The sequence below is a fragment of the Cariama cristata genome, unplaced genomic scaffold (genome assembly GCF_000690535.1).
Source record: "Cariama cristata isolate BGI_N322 unplaced genomic scaffold, ASM69053v1 scaffold27702, whole genome shotgun sequence".
Lineage (NCBI taxonomy): Eukaryota > Metazoa > Chordata > Aves > Cariamiformes > Cariamidae > Cariama > Cariama cristata.
In genome coordinates this window covers 13515-29594 of record NW_009603685.1, presented here as the reverse complement: position 1 = coordinate 29594, position 16080 = coordinate 13515, and the positions used below count along the sequence as shown (strand labels likewise).

Sequence of the window (16080 nt, the reverse complement as noted above, 5' to 3'; positions counted from 1 at the left end):
TGAAATCCAGCTCTGCACGGGGCACTAGCAAGGTTCTCCACCTTACATGGGCTAAACCCGTTCCGGTTTTGTTCAGAGAAAATATTTCTTTGGAGCGACACGGCCAGGGATGCGTGCGGAGGCAGGAGAGGAGAGATGTTGCCTGGGCAACGCAGCGATGGGAGATGCTGCTGCAGCGTGTCCTTGATGGGGAGCAGGATGCCGAGCTCCCAGTGCCGTATCCTGCTCCTCCCCGGCTGAACCGAACAGAACCCAGGCGTGATGGGCAACACATGGCCCCTGTAAGCTTAGTTAGCTGGTCTGTAGTATTTTATCTGTTTGTAGCACTGTTTGTGGCCATGTTCCTCCATTTCCCTTCTCCCCGTGCGGTACGGGCTCAGCGGGTAGCTCACGGCCGCCGTAACATCTCCCTCTCCCCGCAGCTACCGGGCTGATGATCGGCTGCCTGATCTACCCCGACGGCTGGGACTCGAGCGAGGTGAAGCGCATGTGTGGGGACAAGACGGACAAATATACGCTGGGCGCCTGCACCGTGCGCTGGGCGTACATCCTCTGCATCATCGGCATCCTCGATGCTCTCATACTCTCCTTCCTGGCCTTTGTGTTGGGGAACCGGCAGGACAACCTCCTCCCGTCCGATTTTAAAGTGGAAAATAAAGGTAAAGGCAGCTAGGGCCGAGCTCCGAGCCCCTGTCCTGCTGCTGCAGAGCGTTTTGACCCTGAAGCTGCTCGCTGTTATTTGGGAGGATGGTGGCTTCCTCCAGGAGAGCCATCGTGGTCATCACGCTGCTTCACAGGGATGCAGAGAGGGCCAGCAGCAAGCAGAAAATGGATGGAGCGCAAGGCAGGAACCCACACCAAGCCAGGCTACGTTTCACACGCCTGGGGCTTCCTCTCCCGTTTTAAAAATTTTTTACCCCTTTTTGAAAACCAACCTGGAAAACACACCTGCACCTTCAGTTTTGTACCATTCCCTGTTAACACTGTGATTATCTTTTTGTTTTACAGAAGAGGGCAACGACTGACAGAGCCGCTCACCCTGTAAGCGATGCCTGCCATGATTTTTAACATCACACGTAATGTTGCTGTTGTATTTTTCTTACTAAAGGACCAACAACTGTATAGATTTTTGGTGCTGTAGTCACATTGGTTTTATTTGTGGTTAAAGGGGAAACAGTCTTTGCTGTGCCTCCTGAAACCACGAAAACAGAAATCCTTGCCATGTGACAAGAAAAAAACCAACCAAAAATTCAAATTTGAAGTCATACTCCCTTTGCAACAGCTGACGTAGTCTTTCTGTTCCCAGGGACACCCAGAGCTCTTCTTCCATCAGCTCTTTTCTTTAAAGTGACTTTTCCAGGAGCTTTAAACTTAGCAACCTCTGTGGATTTTCTACAACTGCTCTTTTCACCTAAGGGGCCACTGTTAGCTCACAGCTCTCATGGAGTTTATTTGATGGCAAGAGCCCAAACTCGACACAGGGGGTTTTGCCTTTTTTTTTTGTTGGGGAAGTGAAAAAAAAACCAAACCAAAACCAAGTCCATTGTCAGAAAAGGGGAGGGATGGTGATTTGCTGCTTCTTGGGGTTTGTACACCTTCTTTCAAGGAAATTACTTCTGAATTAAAAAAGAAAACACATTAGTGTTTTGCATTTTGTGCTAGTCTCCTTGGTGCAGGGGAAATCCTCTGCCACGTCCCAGGTTGCCCTTGTACTTGAAAAATACGACACAGCCAATTCCTAGCAAAGCCATGAATCAAACTTCCCACTCTGGGCAACAACCACCAAACATAACCTTTTAAAAAGGGCACTTTTCTGGGGAAAACAAACAAAAAAAAAATCTGCCAGGCAGCAGCAGGCTGCAACAGTACCCGCAAACCGCGGCAGATGGTGCCAACCAGCACCAACTCACATCACACCAGGCGATTAATCCCCCCAACTCACATCCCACCGGGCGATTAATCGGATTTAGCCATCATTTCTCATCACACCAACCCCCACCTGCGGCAGCCGTCGGCACAGTCCGTTTCTGCAGAAGACAAAAGCTCTTACCTGGTGAGAACCCCAAATTAGCCCGTTAGGATGATTTGCATTTCGACTTGCTGTGATTTGTTGGTTCCTGCAGCAGTCAGTTCAATTCAGTTCTAACAAACACCTTCCAGTTTTATGCTTCCCTCTAGAAAAAAGGAGTTTGGGAAGGTTTTGTTAAGACTCCTTGCTAGGGAAGACAGCAGAGAGAGCACAAACTTGGAGAAAACCGTATTTTAGAATGGGAAAATTCCAGCAGAGTTGCCCTGCTATTCACTGCTCTTCTCCCCGTTAAAACTGATCACAATACCGGCAACAAAACCTTCACCTACACCGTCTCCTCAGGTCTCATTCTGGAAATCAAAACTAAGTGCTCACTAGTAAAGACAATTCAATCAACAGGCCACTAGCTCAGAAAGAACAGACTTACAGAGGGAACATATGAGGAATAGGGCTGTTATTAAATAATCTGTTTATTGTACGGTTTTCACAAAGAAAAAAAAGACAAAGCACCCAAGTAGAAAGAATAAAAATGTATTTTCCTTCAGGTTTTAGACTGACACAGCAAGTACAAATCCTTTAGTGTGAGCACTTTACAGCAATTTGGAAATTTAACAAACCCCAAGTGAACGAGCACACGGTACAAGAATCCTGACAGCTGCTTCTGCAGGTCTTCAACTCACCAGCTGCCTCTAGCCTTGGCTATGACGGTAAAAAACCTCCTCCTCCAGTCAGGGGTGGCAGAGGGCAAGGAAGGATGGGAAGGAGCTCTCACACAGTCGAAACATGCAGACCCCTTCTAGGAAAAGTTCTTTAATCAGCCAGTCTCAAGTACACAGGACTGGGTGAGCTTTCAAGACAACAGAAATCGTTTGCCCTGCCAACGTATCTTCACAGTATGGAGACAGTAATTTTGGAACCCAGTCCTTCTGTAATGGATATGGAAGTGACACACAACTGGAAAACTCCAGATGATAGGGAGGGGGGGCAGGGGGAAGTAAAATCAGCAGTTTAAAACTCTTCTGGTATGTCACCTTCCTTTAGTTTTAGATTATATGCATAGTGAACCTGATCTACCCCTAAAAGAACATGCAGCATGATTTGCATTAATAAGCCAAATCAGGCACCGGACTGGAGAAACTCTTTTCAAGTGGATTAAATGACACCAGGGTTTATGAATGAACAATCCTTGCAAACCAGAATTTCCAAACACACATACAGAAGTGACACATAACAGTGGTCTTGGCAGCTTTGGCAACGTGATTGTCTCAGATAGCATCTGTGTGGCCTCCAGCATGCTCCTGCAGCCACTTCTGTCCTCCGAGAGCCACCATGAATCCAAAGGCCTGTTTGGTCCAGGGTAAGGAAGTGCCTCTGAAGTCTCACCGCTGCCAAATCCTGCTTTAGAGTAGAGTAGGATGCGCTGAATCTATAACAGGATGGGCAAGTCTAGAAGAAGCCATCATAAAACTATCAAATGCCACAGTGATTTAACTAAAATTAACCCATTTACTTGTTATATCCAACCCCCTCTGAGAAGTTTATATAGAAACCCCACAGAACGTTTTTACTTGGGGTAACTCTAGAAACAGCTTCTAATCTAGTATCTACATGGAAAAGTCACTTTTCATTCACTTCTGCTAGCTCTCCTTGTGCTAATGGCCCAGAAAATAAAAGGCAGTCCCATCCTGGGAAGTTATTTCTGAAGGCCAGCACCTGAAGCAAGTTAGAGGAAAAGAAATCTTTACATTGGGCCTTCAAGTGTTGATTTTGAAAGTCGAGGGCTATAGAGTGGCTGTTACACAGAAGCTGCCACCCTTTTCTTGGGAAGAAGTGAATGGTCAAAAATTAAGAGCCAGAGTAGACTGCATCAGCGAAAAACCAATCTCTCACGGATACAGCAACCGCCTCAAGCAAGGCAAAAAAGTGCCAGTAAGGGATAAAAACCAAAAAAACCCCAAACTTACAGCTCACTAAAATGTTAGAAGAGTTGCCTGCTACAAGGCTACCTCTCTGCAGCCAAATGGTGTGCTCATCTGTAGGCTGAAAATTGTGCGTTGAGTCAGTTCCAGCTTTTGCTTATTTTGCTTGTTGCCTTTTAGTCACAGGCACAGGCATTACGGTAGAAAACGTCACTGAGTTCAGAAACTATACTGACTATCCGGGCACAGGGAAGGGAAAAAGTAAAGGGGCAGGGCACTTTGGAGGAAGAAATAAAGAATACTAAAACCTAGATTTAAATAGCTCTTTTCAAAAGATTTAAGCAGCTAGAACTAAAAAAAGTCACATGACCGGAAAGCAAAGAATACAGTAGACACCTAGAAAATGGTGGAGGATTTTGAGGTCTTTGCTCTACAAGGAACTAACACCGCCTTGGTGCCATCTGTTACTTCTCACCCCATTGCTAGCTACTGGATCAACAGCGGGAAATTGGCTCCTGAGTCAGTGAGATAAGGAGGCGTTCAGATCTTCACATCCCCCTCACGAAGAAAGGAGAGTTGAAATTTAGCTAAGGGAGCATATCTGACCACAGGTGAGCTCACATCTGTAACACACAGTGCGTAACAGTGAGGAGAACTCGGGAAAAACTTCATATTCTAGTCAATTAGTCTTTGGCGAAGCCCCATCAAGGCAAAACACAGATGATGCCCACTGGCTGAGGAGAGTCCCCATTGAGTCACACAAGCAAACTCAGCAGAACAGGTTAGACTTTATCTAAAATCTTGGAAGCCTTGAAGGAAGAACTTCACACTGAAAATGAACAAAGAAAAAAAAAAAAGGATCTGGGAAGGGGCAGTTGGGTGCGTGTATGCTATGCTGTAAACCAGAGTGTAGTGCTGTGGCATTGGGTTGAAGCCTCTATGAGTTAAGCCAGGGGTGCCTGAGACACTCTGCTGCCGTAGCTCGTTTCTCTGGGATCAGCTCCAACATAGGTAATAAGAAGTCTGTGAATGCAGCTGCCTCATCTTGGGACCACTCATATTTTTCCACCAAGACTTCAAAAAGGCCCCAGGGCTTCAGTTTGGTGATGTGCTTCAGATCACCTAAAAACCAAGAGAGACAGGTTAAGTGCAAGGTGTGGGACCAGAGCAGCTGAATAAAATAGGCCGAGACAAGACAGACTGAATTCAGAAACTGTTCTGAATAGTTGGGCATAGGGAGTATAAAACAGCAGGGCATGCTGAAGGAAGAAATAAATTATACTAAAACCCCTTTTCTGTCTGCTTTTGAAGACTATTCTAGAAACGTACTTCCTTGAAGGCTGCTTTTCTCCTCCTCCTGCTACTTCCAAGATCAGCAAATATTGTTTAACTTCATTAAATCACCAATTATACCAATTGACATGACAGATAAACACTGTGCCGTTGACTTTGGAATACATGCCATACATGCAGTGAGGAAGCAATACACTACTAACAAAAAAGGGTTTGTTTTATTTAAAAAAAAAAGTATTAAACTAGGTCAAAAACTTCTTCTTGAGACTCAATACATTTCTGGTGTACTCAGGCCTTTATGATAATGGTATAATGTGTCCTGAGCAACATGGCTCAGGATGCAAGGCACTATTTTAGGTGACTGGCATGCTAGAAATGGAACAAAGCTGTCTACAGAAGACTTCAAAGGTGAGTCAACACCTCTGGTTGATGATGAGCTAAATAAAGTCTGAAGAAATATCTACAGTCCTGTTTTTCCACCTGCTGTGTTTGATCTACACCAAGATGTCAAGTACTAGGATGTAGGATACTTCTGGCAGCTAGACAAGGATGCCTTATATTTAGCTGCAGTTTTTCTGATAAAGTCTTTCATAAAACAAAGGAAAGACTTAGAGAGACATCTTTGCTAGCACCTATTGTTAATTGGTATTTCCAGCAAGGCACTCTTGTGTATTTGGAGCAGAGGATGAGGGGATAAGTGACATTTGCTTTGTTTCCTTTTACCTTTTTTGGTGAAAAACTCCTTGGAATATTTTCCGGCCAAAATGAGCTTGCGAGGTATTTTCCCCAGAAGTTCTATGATCAATGCAATGTGATCTGCATTTTTTCAAAAGAAAAGACAATGAGACACATCCACACAAGACACCTCTATGCCCCAGTTTTCTTCTCTGGGAAATAAGGAGAAATACATTATCTCCCTTAAAAAATACTTTGAGATCCACCTAAAATCCAATTACATTAAGCAGCCACAAAGTCAAGGGGCAAGGGGAAAAAAGGTAATGGCAATTTGAGGCATGATCAGTGGGAGAAGCAAGATAGAGAATCCAGTGGCAAGAGGAATGGGAAACACTAGAACAAGAGCGCGGACTTTATTGCACGGTGTTTTACTGCAGAGGCTCGAGCAGAGTTGGTGCTGATTTGGGTACACCATCTTTTTGCAAGGAGCCTTTGCATTGCTAACTCGTAAGGCTCATTCTGAAGAAAAACAACCATTGTATTTCATGTCCCATTTTAAAAAGGAAAGACTTAGACAAACACACCTTCATCCCGTGAGTAATCTTCCCCAGAATGAGGTTCGAACAGATAGTCTCCTGTTGCTAACTCAAAGGCCTAAACAAACAGAAATGAGCACGTTAAATCACTTTAATGCACTTCACACACTGTTAGATGTGCTGCAAGTTGATCCTGCATCTTTCTGCGGGTCAGAAGCAAAGCAGTGGGAGGAATAACCTGCAAAACTCTAGTAAACCATTACCATCTTAAGATGTGCAATTACTTTGCAACATTTTAACTGCATTAAAAAACATCATAGGCATATCTATGACAAATTCTGGATCACAGCATAACGCAGTACGCTTGTGTGAAACCGTACAAACTTAAGGCATTGCACATGCTTAGCCTTTCTTCTGCCTCAACGGCATTTTGTAAAATGACATGTCCTAACTCTAGTGGTTTTTTCCTTTTTTTTGTTGTACAAAGATTGTCCCTTCTCCCCAAGTTTCAGATATTAAGAGACATTTTTCAAACAGACTCCGAACATTTGCCTGTAGATATAAAAATGTTTTAAGTGAGAAAAACATTTGCATTCATTTCAACTCACCACTCCTAAATTCCCTGATATATTTACCCTTTACGTACTCACTTTTACTCAAAACAGTACCTCTGACCTTCTGTATTCTTAGTTTTCTTTATAGACTGCTGTTGTCAGACTACTGAATCAGGTGCTGGGACTAACCACTGCAAAATTTTGGCCACACATTCTGCAGAGACAACATGACCCTACCGCAATCTGTTTTACCACATTCATAAAAGTCACAGCTTGTTTTCCAAGACAGTGAAAATTACTTAACTCACTATTTTCCAAGCTTAAAAAATAAACCCCAAGCTTTGATTGATATCTCCGTTCTGTGTCTTCTACAAAAAAGGCACACACAGTAACTGACTAGACGGATTTTTTTTTTTTAATCACCATATTCTGCATTTGCCAGCTATTACAGGAACAGCTTCAGCCTCGTCTCAGCATTACTCAGATTATAAAATGATTCCAAACATGCAGAGGATGCATATGATTAAAATATGAATTTATACTGAAGACATCTGTGAAACAGTGCTGGATGCAGCAGAAAGGCTCTTTGTATAAAAAGATTTTTGTCTTCACAATTGCATAGTTGTCTTGTTCTTCCACAAACCATGTCAAAATACAGTTATATTTGAAATCTGCCGGTGCTGTACAACAAAACTAACTTTCAAAAGGAACGCCGCACATGGCCAAAAAAAAAGTATCAAAGAAACAACTTTGATATGGAAACATGGTGTTCAGCAAGTCTGGAAGTTGGCTGAACATCTGTGAGGGTTTTTTGCCAGGCTTGGCTAGCAATTCAGCAGTCCAGACTGCCCAGCACACAAGTCACCCAGAATATTCTGCAGAAACAGTTTAAAATCCCGGGGATGACACCACTCACCATACATGCTGTGCTCCAGATGTCAGCAGGGGTGTTATACCCCGATCCTATCAACACCTCCAAGGATCGGTACTGTCTTGTCTGGATGTCTTCAGTGAAGTGCTTGTGCTAAATAGAAGAAATGTTTTAATAAACAGTTAGAGATAGTTTAAGAGAGGAGACAACAACCTGGAAGGTCAGAGCAAATTAAAGTTCATTCCCATTACATTTCATCTGAATTCTACATCCTCATTAAATATTACCCTATATTCCTACAAGTACTGTTTAAATGCTCTACATGAGACACTTCTCCTTAAGTAAAACAGTCCAGCAATTTAAAGGAAGGCAAGCCACAAAAATAAAATAAGGGAAGACTGTTTCAGACGCTGCACCCTCTCCTATCCAATCACAACAGATAGGCCATCATTATGCTACCTTAAAGCAGGTATGCAACACCAACATGAGAGACCACCTTGCCAGACACTGCAAGCCCGATACGCAATTCTGAGTTTAAGACCCATCTCTCCCATAAGATCTGAAGTATTTTGCCATTTAAGAAGCCAAGTAAAATAGACATTTCTTCTATTTGAAATGTCAAACGTTTAAAAGCAGCACAGTATAAATCAAAGAATAAAACTGAGTCTCTTTCATGTGCTTATCAATCTACTGAAATGGTTTGACAAGCTAGTAAACCACAGAACTAGCACATCAGAGCAACTGTTTGCAACTTTCTCATCCTCCAAGAGAGCTACAGACTCCTTCAGAAGTTTCACATACAGATTTCTACGCATTATATGTGACACTGTGTACAGGTCTAATAGAAATAACCTAACAACTAGCGAGGCACACAGAACACAGGCTGAAATCCTACGTTATAGGACCCTTCCTTTCTTTGTGTCCCTGCTTCCCACTCTTTTTTCCCACCAATAGCTTCAAACTGTCACTACTTTCACAAGCAGGTCTAGGATAAAAATCTATTTTCCCGATTATTCTTCTATCTTGGCATACTGCGACTGAATTAGCAGGTTTAAACAGGCAATGTGAAAAGATTGTAAACTTACCACCCAGCAGGCATTTCCTAGGTCAGCTATCTTCACTTTGAGCTTATCTGCATTCTTGGGCTCAAGAGGATTAAGAAGGAAATTCCCAGCAGTTGATTTTCCTAGAGGCAACACGTACAACAGCTGATTAAGGCTACATGGACGGTTTCACCATCTGTCACCCAAACCCTATCGCCCTCTCCCGACCCAGGAAGGGTTTTGCTTAGAGATCAGAACTTCTCCCTCCCCGAAGCCTAAGTATAAAAAAATCAGCATCAGTCTGCATGATGAACAACAGAGCCACCACCATTAAGACCCGACTGGTGTTACAAAGCAGACGGAAAATTAAGCATATGCAAGAGGGACTGTTTCCCAGCACTCTTTGCACAGCCTTAAAAAGTCAGTCTAGATATAGACAGGCTTTGTAAATAAGGGCATCGCCAGAAACAAAACAAGCCTCTCAACCCTTAAGTCTTCCTAAATCTTTGAAGAGTCTACATATTATAGCATCTTTTTGACATACCAATCACTCACCGCTGCAACACAGACAGCTACCAGAGCTAAAGTGTATATTGGGAAAACCTCAGTGACAGAGCGGAGAGCAAAAATATTAAGTCACTAAGTTACATCCAGCTGCAGCTCTAAAGCAACTTGGGAGAAAGCCGTGAGAAGCAAAATACACCTAGTAATCTAGTAGCGGCATCCAACTAAATGCAGTTCAAGTTTCAAAATCTTTAAATTTCCCTTCCTACTTCTCATCCACCTAACTCCCCAACAGCACCTCTGCCAAGAAAATGCTAGAGAATTTTTTTTTAAGTACAAGTGTTAGTTTCTCCCTCCTTCTCCAAGCAGATATACTTCACCTGACCTTGATTCAAAGACACAAAAAAGGACAGTTTTATCAGTTGATCGAAGTTTTTAAAAAACACGCACCTGGAATGTGTTTAAACTGCTGTACATTGTGTGTCTTACATTCTCCTAAATCTACAACACCTACAGTTTTTTTCCCTCTGAAACAAATCATATTTAGACAAAAGCATTAAAGAGTTCTTCCCGCCCCCCCCCTACTCTTTATAAGCTTTGTTTCAGTCAGGCTGCATTTCCACTTCTAGGAAAACATTTCCTCATTTCAAGGAATTGAGGGGAGTTACCTGTGCTCCATGTTAACAAAACTATCAGAACACACCGAACAGCACTTACCCCATAATTTAACAGCCAGTCACAATCTGGAGACTTACATTTCTAACTGTTAATGAAAATCACATACACAACATTTGATACAAAGCAGGGAATGTTCCTATACTGAAAAGGAAATGCATAGGTACTTTTTAGAAGTGGGAATACTTATGCATTCAATAGTCAAAACTAAGTTACAACTACAACTGGAAGCTACAAACAGCGAGGGTCTCAGAGTAGGACTGCCAGGTTAATTACTCCTGGCAGGAAAAGTCTCAAACAGGTGGTTCCGATCACTTCAGCCTACAAAGTGGAGGTTTCTATTCATACTCTGATGAAGCGTTGTAACACAACTCTCCCCATGAGGAGAAAGGAGCCCTATCTCACAGGGTTCCTCTTATACCTTTGCTGTCCGACGGGCTATTATTCTCATTCTCGTCCTCTGAAGGTATCTCTGTCCGGATGCTTTCTTGCAAATGGTTAATCTCCTGCTCATTGAACGATCGCTCTTCGTTGGACGTGGGCTGACACACCATAGAATCTTCTGAAACTAAGGGCACGAACGAGTCCAACATTGCTTCTTGAGGCCTGTTCTCCGAGTCACCGTTACGCTGGCTGTAATTACAACTATGGAAGTCCTCCTTCTTCTGGGTATGAGGGTGACCGCCACAGTCATTGGCATTATGAAGGTCATCCTCAAGTTGCACAGACCCTTGATTGTTGGAGACTGGGAAGTCCGTCATTTGTATCACTCCATTGCAGTTTATTTCTGTTACACATTTTTCCACGCTGCTTTCCATTAGAACAGACTGCTCTTGCACAAGGACCTCAGCTGGAAGAGCGGAAAAGGAGAAGATAGCAGAATATGTCTAAACAAGGTAATAGCTGAAGCTCTTCAAGGGAGCCCTCAGAAGTAAGTAGTTCTCAAAATGTAACTGAACACAATCAGTCATTAATTCAGTTTGTGACAGGAAATTTCCCAGCCTCATTCGATGGGTAGAATGCAACACAAACAGGTTAAGTGACAATGGCCACCTCTACTAAAGCTGCTCACTCTGCTCATGCCAGCATGAGTGGAAGGACAACACTGTGCTACTTCAGCAATACTTTAGGTCCATACCTGTCTTCTTGCTGACATTTTCCTCCGGTGGACTAACTTTTATGAGCATTTCCAGGGGGCTCTGAGCTTCTTCCTCCTCTTCAGGCTGTATCTGCCCAGGGCTCGCTTCCTTCTCCATTTCCTCTATCTCTTGCATTCGCTTCTCTAACAACTCGGCCTGCCGTTTCTGCTTCTTTTTCAACTTCTTTTTCTTATTCTTTGACATTTTGTCAGCCTACACAGAAGCAAGCAGAGAAATTGGACTCAGCATTTCATATTTCAGTAAGTCTAAAATGCATCAAGTTTTAATTTATTTTAGAGCTGAGGAAAGCCCTCTGGGATGAAAACTCTGGAGACAGTTCTTCTCCCAAATAAAAAGCAGGTATTAAGGTTTCTGGAGCAGCAACTTTTATCAGTGCATTTCTGTCCTGACCAGAGAAACCTACAGTATTCTCCAAATGAGTGATCTGGGATCTCAGACTCCACGGACAACAGTCACCTTCACAACAGGCCTTGAGACCACCAAAAAGACTACTCGTTCTGGTCATATATGAGCTAATGCTACTTACATCTCCAAGAACGCATTGAACCTGATGCTTATGTGTATGGCAAACACAAATCACACTTTTCCTTCTGATATAAGGCTGCTCTCCCGTAATGCTGACTGCACTATGAAACAATGCAGTAGATAGTACAAGCAGATAGAGACTTATGCATGAAAGCTATTACACTTACTGGTTTTGGCTGTGGTGCAGTGCTCACTGAAAGGGAAAGGAAGATCAGCAAATTAGTATATTTATATTCAAAACCTGCAACTGCATTCTCATCTTAAGGTAAGCTTTTTCCTATGTGGTTTGGCAACAATATTTTGAAGATATCAGCAAATGTTATTTTGAAGGCTCATTTCTCCACAAAAGTACAGCAAGAATAAAACCAGAAAAACATTAAATGAGTAAAAGTATTGTTAAAATTCCAGATAGTAGACTTGCTTGACTGATATCAAAGACTTAAAACCTCTTGTCACACAGCTTCATTGACTGCATGTATTATGCATCTCAGTGAAAAGACAACACAAACCAAAATATTAGAATGCCAAAGTTAAGGGAGCCTCCCTGAGCTAAGCTATGATGGGCTCAGCTGAACATTGGTGGTGCAAGATTATGACTTGACGGAGCCTTCCAATACACACTGCAGTAGTTCTTGAAAACCACACATTGGTACAGATGGATATCCTGAGGAGGAACATGAGGAACTAGGAACAAGAGAAAATTTGCTCTCGGATCTTTAGGGATGTTAGCAGGTCAAGGAAGCTGTTTCTTTTACGAGTTTTTCAGACTTCTGCAAACTGACAACAGGTAAATCATCGAGACCTTCATGAAATGCATTGTGAGCATCATGCAATGAAAGGAAATAAACTTTTGAAGAAAATGTGAGAAATACCTCACAACGTTTTCACTTCAGCACTATATTGAGTGTATTAGCATTTACGCAGTCTGTGCTATACAAGACTGACTGCCCTACCATTTTATCAGCTCCAGATTAGCTGTGTTCAAAGCAGGTGCCAGGACGCCTGTATCCTTCCTCCATTTTTCTTATACAAACAACTGCCTGCCTGATCATCTTTGAGTTCCAACTTATGACTAACTTCACAATTTACAGGTGGCTTTTCAGAGGTTATTTGCATTATTGTTCCACTGTACTCAGTTAGGAAGTTTTCCCTAGCAAGATTAGTGATGATTTGAGGGTGCGGGGGGAAGGAGCACGAATTTTCAGGAAAAAAGCACCTGCAGAGCCAGATGGTGGGGGAGCCCCAGATCTTTGCCACTCCGTTGCTTCTGCTGCCAGCCTGCGGATATACTGGTCGTTAACACACAGAAGAATGTTCTCAGGTTTAATATCTGTATGGATGATTCGACATTTTGTATGCAAGTAATCCAGACCCTGAAGAACCTGCAGACAGGAGAGAAGGAAAACGATTGTTAGAAAAAGCAAAGAATGAGCAAAGTGAGAGTGAAGTGAAAACGGAAAATTGCCTAGGGTGACCAACGAACCTGAAGGACTTCTGTGTTTGAGAATATTCCAGATTAGCGCTAATGTGATCAGCGGTTATTACTCAGTTCCAGAAAAATGTAGATTTGCATACAGATTTTAGCTATGAATTTAAAATACTGTCTCTTCACCCTCATAACTTAAGTCACTACAGTTGAAAATCTGATCTTAATACCCTACAATAAAATTATGCCTTCCTCCTCTGCTCCACCTCACATGTAGAAAGATGTTTCTTCTCAGGCAACCATCCAGTAGGAAGAACAGGTTTCTCTTGCTCTTCTCATCATTAAACACTGAACTCACTGTGACAGAGTTTTTTAAAAAAAAACACAACAAAAAACAACTTTCACTTATGAGGAATAACCAGGGTAAGAAGAGGTTAAAAGCAAAGCCAGCCTCCCATCATGGTTTAAGCATCAGAAATATCTGTAGCACAAGGCTGTTGCAGTACAGAAAGAAATATTAACCCAAGAATGATTTTGTTGCACGGGAGAGACACCACTGATTTTTTACTTTTGTTTTCTTGGATCTGAGAAAGTTTAGTGAAAGAGTTCTCATGAGGTTGATAGGAACAGTGCAGTCAGAAGTGGAACTTACCTGTTTGATGATCTTTTTGACACAAGGGAGTGGAAGGCCCTGATAATTCGACTTGATGATCCACTTCAGGAGATGATGCCCTAGAACTTCAAACACCATACAGATATCTGGAACTCAAGTCAAGGAAAAAGGTGGACATCCTGACCCAAGGAGCCCTGAATTCCCAGGACTGAGGATCAAAAGAAATCCATGCAAGGTAAGTGTTCAATATTAAAGAACCCTTATCCTTCTGACACAGCTTAGAGAAGCTCCCTTCCTTAACAGCACCATCCTATCCTACACATCAGTGTCGTTACCTAAAACCTAAAATACAGAGGGATGGAGTTGGTTAGGACAGCGGTCCTAATGCAGCAGTAGAAATCTCCTGCTTTGAGTGGAAGCCAGTTACACAAGCAAGTGTGCATTAGTATTTCCTGCTAGTACTGAGACAGCTTCAAGCCAACAACATACATTTTGGAACAGCCTAGGCTCTTGCCCCAGGCAAAACTCAATGCCAGATCTGTCTGTACCACCATTACCTGAAAAGATAAAAAAATTTCCATTTCCTAAGTCATCTTTAGAACAATTCAGCTACTTTCTCTGCCCTCCCTTGCCTCTTTACCAGCAAAACAAACTTTCAACAAGCCTGAACTTCAACAATATTTACATTATCTGCTTTTTGTCTATAAAAATCTCAACAGCTACAGTCACTCTAGTGACATATTCAGTATTGTGCCTTTGCTTTAGAAGTCAGACTTCTGGGAGTTTATTAGGTTGCTCTTCTTCTACGGTAGCAGAAAGCATACATGTGTTTCACACGAGTGAAAGAAACACAAGATCAAGTCAACATTTACTTGATGCCAGATATCAGAAAAAGTCAGAGGAAATACATTATGCGGCTTCTGTTTTCTGAAAGTGTTAGAATGTTTATAAGCTACAGCTCAATTTTCTCAAGTAGTCTAATAATTCTGGAATAAAATTCAAGGTACCGCACAGCAGAAACATGCACTAAAGTCCAACTTTCAAATTTTAAGGGTGCATTATTAGGACGTGCCACAAATCACAGCCTATTAGGAGGCTGTTCACAGAACTACCGGCAATTTTCAAAGCAATACACTTTAAACATCCTAACAATGTCGATAAAGTCCAAGGTAGGATGCTTCCGTAACTAGAAAACCTTATTATCAAGATATAGACTGCATGCGTTTGCTATTTTTCATTACCGATCTTAACATTTTGTACTGCTTTACTGAACTAAGGGGTTATTACCAGGCTGCCTGCAAAATTGCAGGGCTGAGATAGACGGGCTCTCTTACCACAAAGGTACCTCGGACACTGAGTCAGTCAGCCCTAATTCGCAAATCAGATGCAGCCATCCCATCTCTCATGTTAAAAGCGTGACTCAGCAGTGCTGTCTCGATGACTTACACATATTATGTCAGGCCGATCATTCTGGATCTGAGCTTAGCAGGCAGTTTGGAGGCAGATGATTCTACAGCAGGTTTCCTTGCGCAGTGAAAGGGATGCCTGGGCATTGCTCACCAGCCCCAACATGAGAGCTACCCAGCAAACTCTTTATGCAATTCTTTGCCTTTATTCCACAAAAGGATACGAGAACCATTAACTCCTGAAATCTTGAAGTCATCTAATAACTGAACAACTCTCTCTTTACTTGGATCATTTGGATCACTGTTGCGGACCTGCAGAGAAAAAAAAAAAGGATAAATTTTATGTTCCTTGAGGTAATTAACAGGCAGGAATATACTTTGAAGTCAGATCTATTGCACTGCTGTTAGGTTCCTATCCAAATTCTGTGCAGCTAGATGACCCAGAAATAGCAAACATGTGACTAATGTGAACTCCCCAAAATGAATTTTAAAAAATAAAAATTGAACCCCACTCTCTGGCACTCACCGATTTTAGCAACTTGATTTCATCCAGTGCTGTTTCTGTGTAGTGCTCTGCACTCTTCACCACCTTCATTGCCACAAATCTCCTCCCTCTACGCACACACGATAAGTAAATCGGAGACTGTTAATGCTCATACAAAGAACTTATTCTTCAGGATTATCCTAATTCTTATGCATATAAGAGAGCTACTTATTTAAGGCATGATGGAAAAACAAGGCTTAAGAAGCACTCCTGAAGATTGTCTTTGGGTCCCTTTTTATAAAGCATCCATATTAGTCATTTCTCATAAAACGAAGTAATAGGTCAGAGACTGCTGAACACAAGAGCA

General features: G+C 42.3%; 2 protein-coding genes across 2 annotated transcripts in view; one reads left to right on the top strand and one right to left on the bottom strand.

The window, feature by feature from the left end:
* Positions 1-422: 422 nt before the first annotated feature.
* Positions 423-1025, top strand: LOC104157824 (tetraspan membrane protein of hair cell stereocilia homolog; the record flags this gene model as incomplete). Its single annotated transcript, XM_009695307.1, has 2 exons — positions 423-659; positions 1009-1025. Coding segments are annotated over 2 exons (254 nt in total), but the record flags the coding sequence as incomplete, so codon positions are not given.
* A 3410-nt stretch (positions 1026-4435) lies between these two features.
* SRPK1 (SRSF protein kinase 1) overlaps positions 4436-16080 on the bottom strand; it is a gene marked incomplete at its 5' end in the record, with an annotated part of 13864 nt that continues 2219 nt past the window's right edge. The window contains 12 exons of the mRNA XM_009695306.1: positions 4436-5070; positions 5965-6057; positions 6501-6570; positions 7923-8030; positions 8963-9063; positions 10521-10949; positions 11238-11451; positions 11952-11977; positions 13001-13166; positions 13863-13969; positions 15454-15541; positions 15756-15843. Coding sequence (XP_009693608.1) covers positions 4886-5070; positions 5965-6057; positions 6501-6570; positions 7923-8030; positions 8963-9063; positions 10521-10949; positions 11238-11451; positions 11952-11977; positions 13001-13166; positions 13863-13969; positions 15454-15541; positions 15756-15843 — 1675 coding nt within the window. The remainder of the gene's footprint in view (positions 5071-5964; positions 6058-6500; positions 6571-7922; positions 8031-8962; positions 9064-10520; positions 10950-11237; positions 11452-11951; positions 11978-13000; positions 13167-13862; positions 13970-15453; positions 15542-15755; positions 15844-16080) is intronic.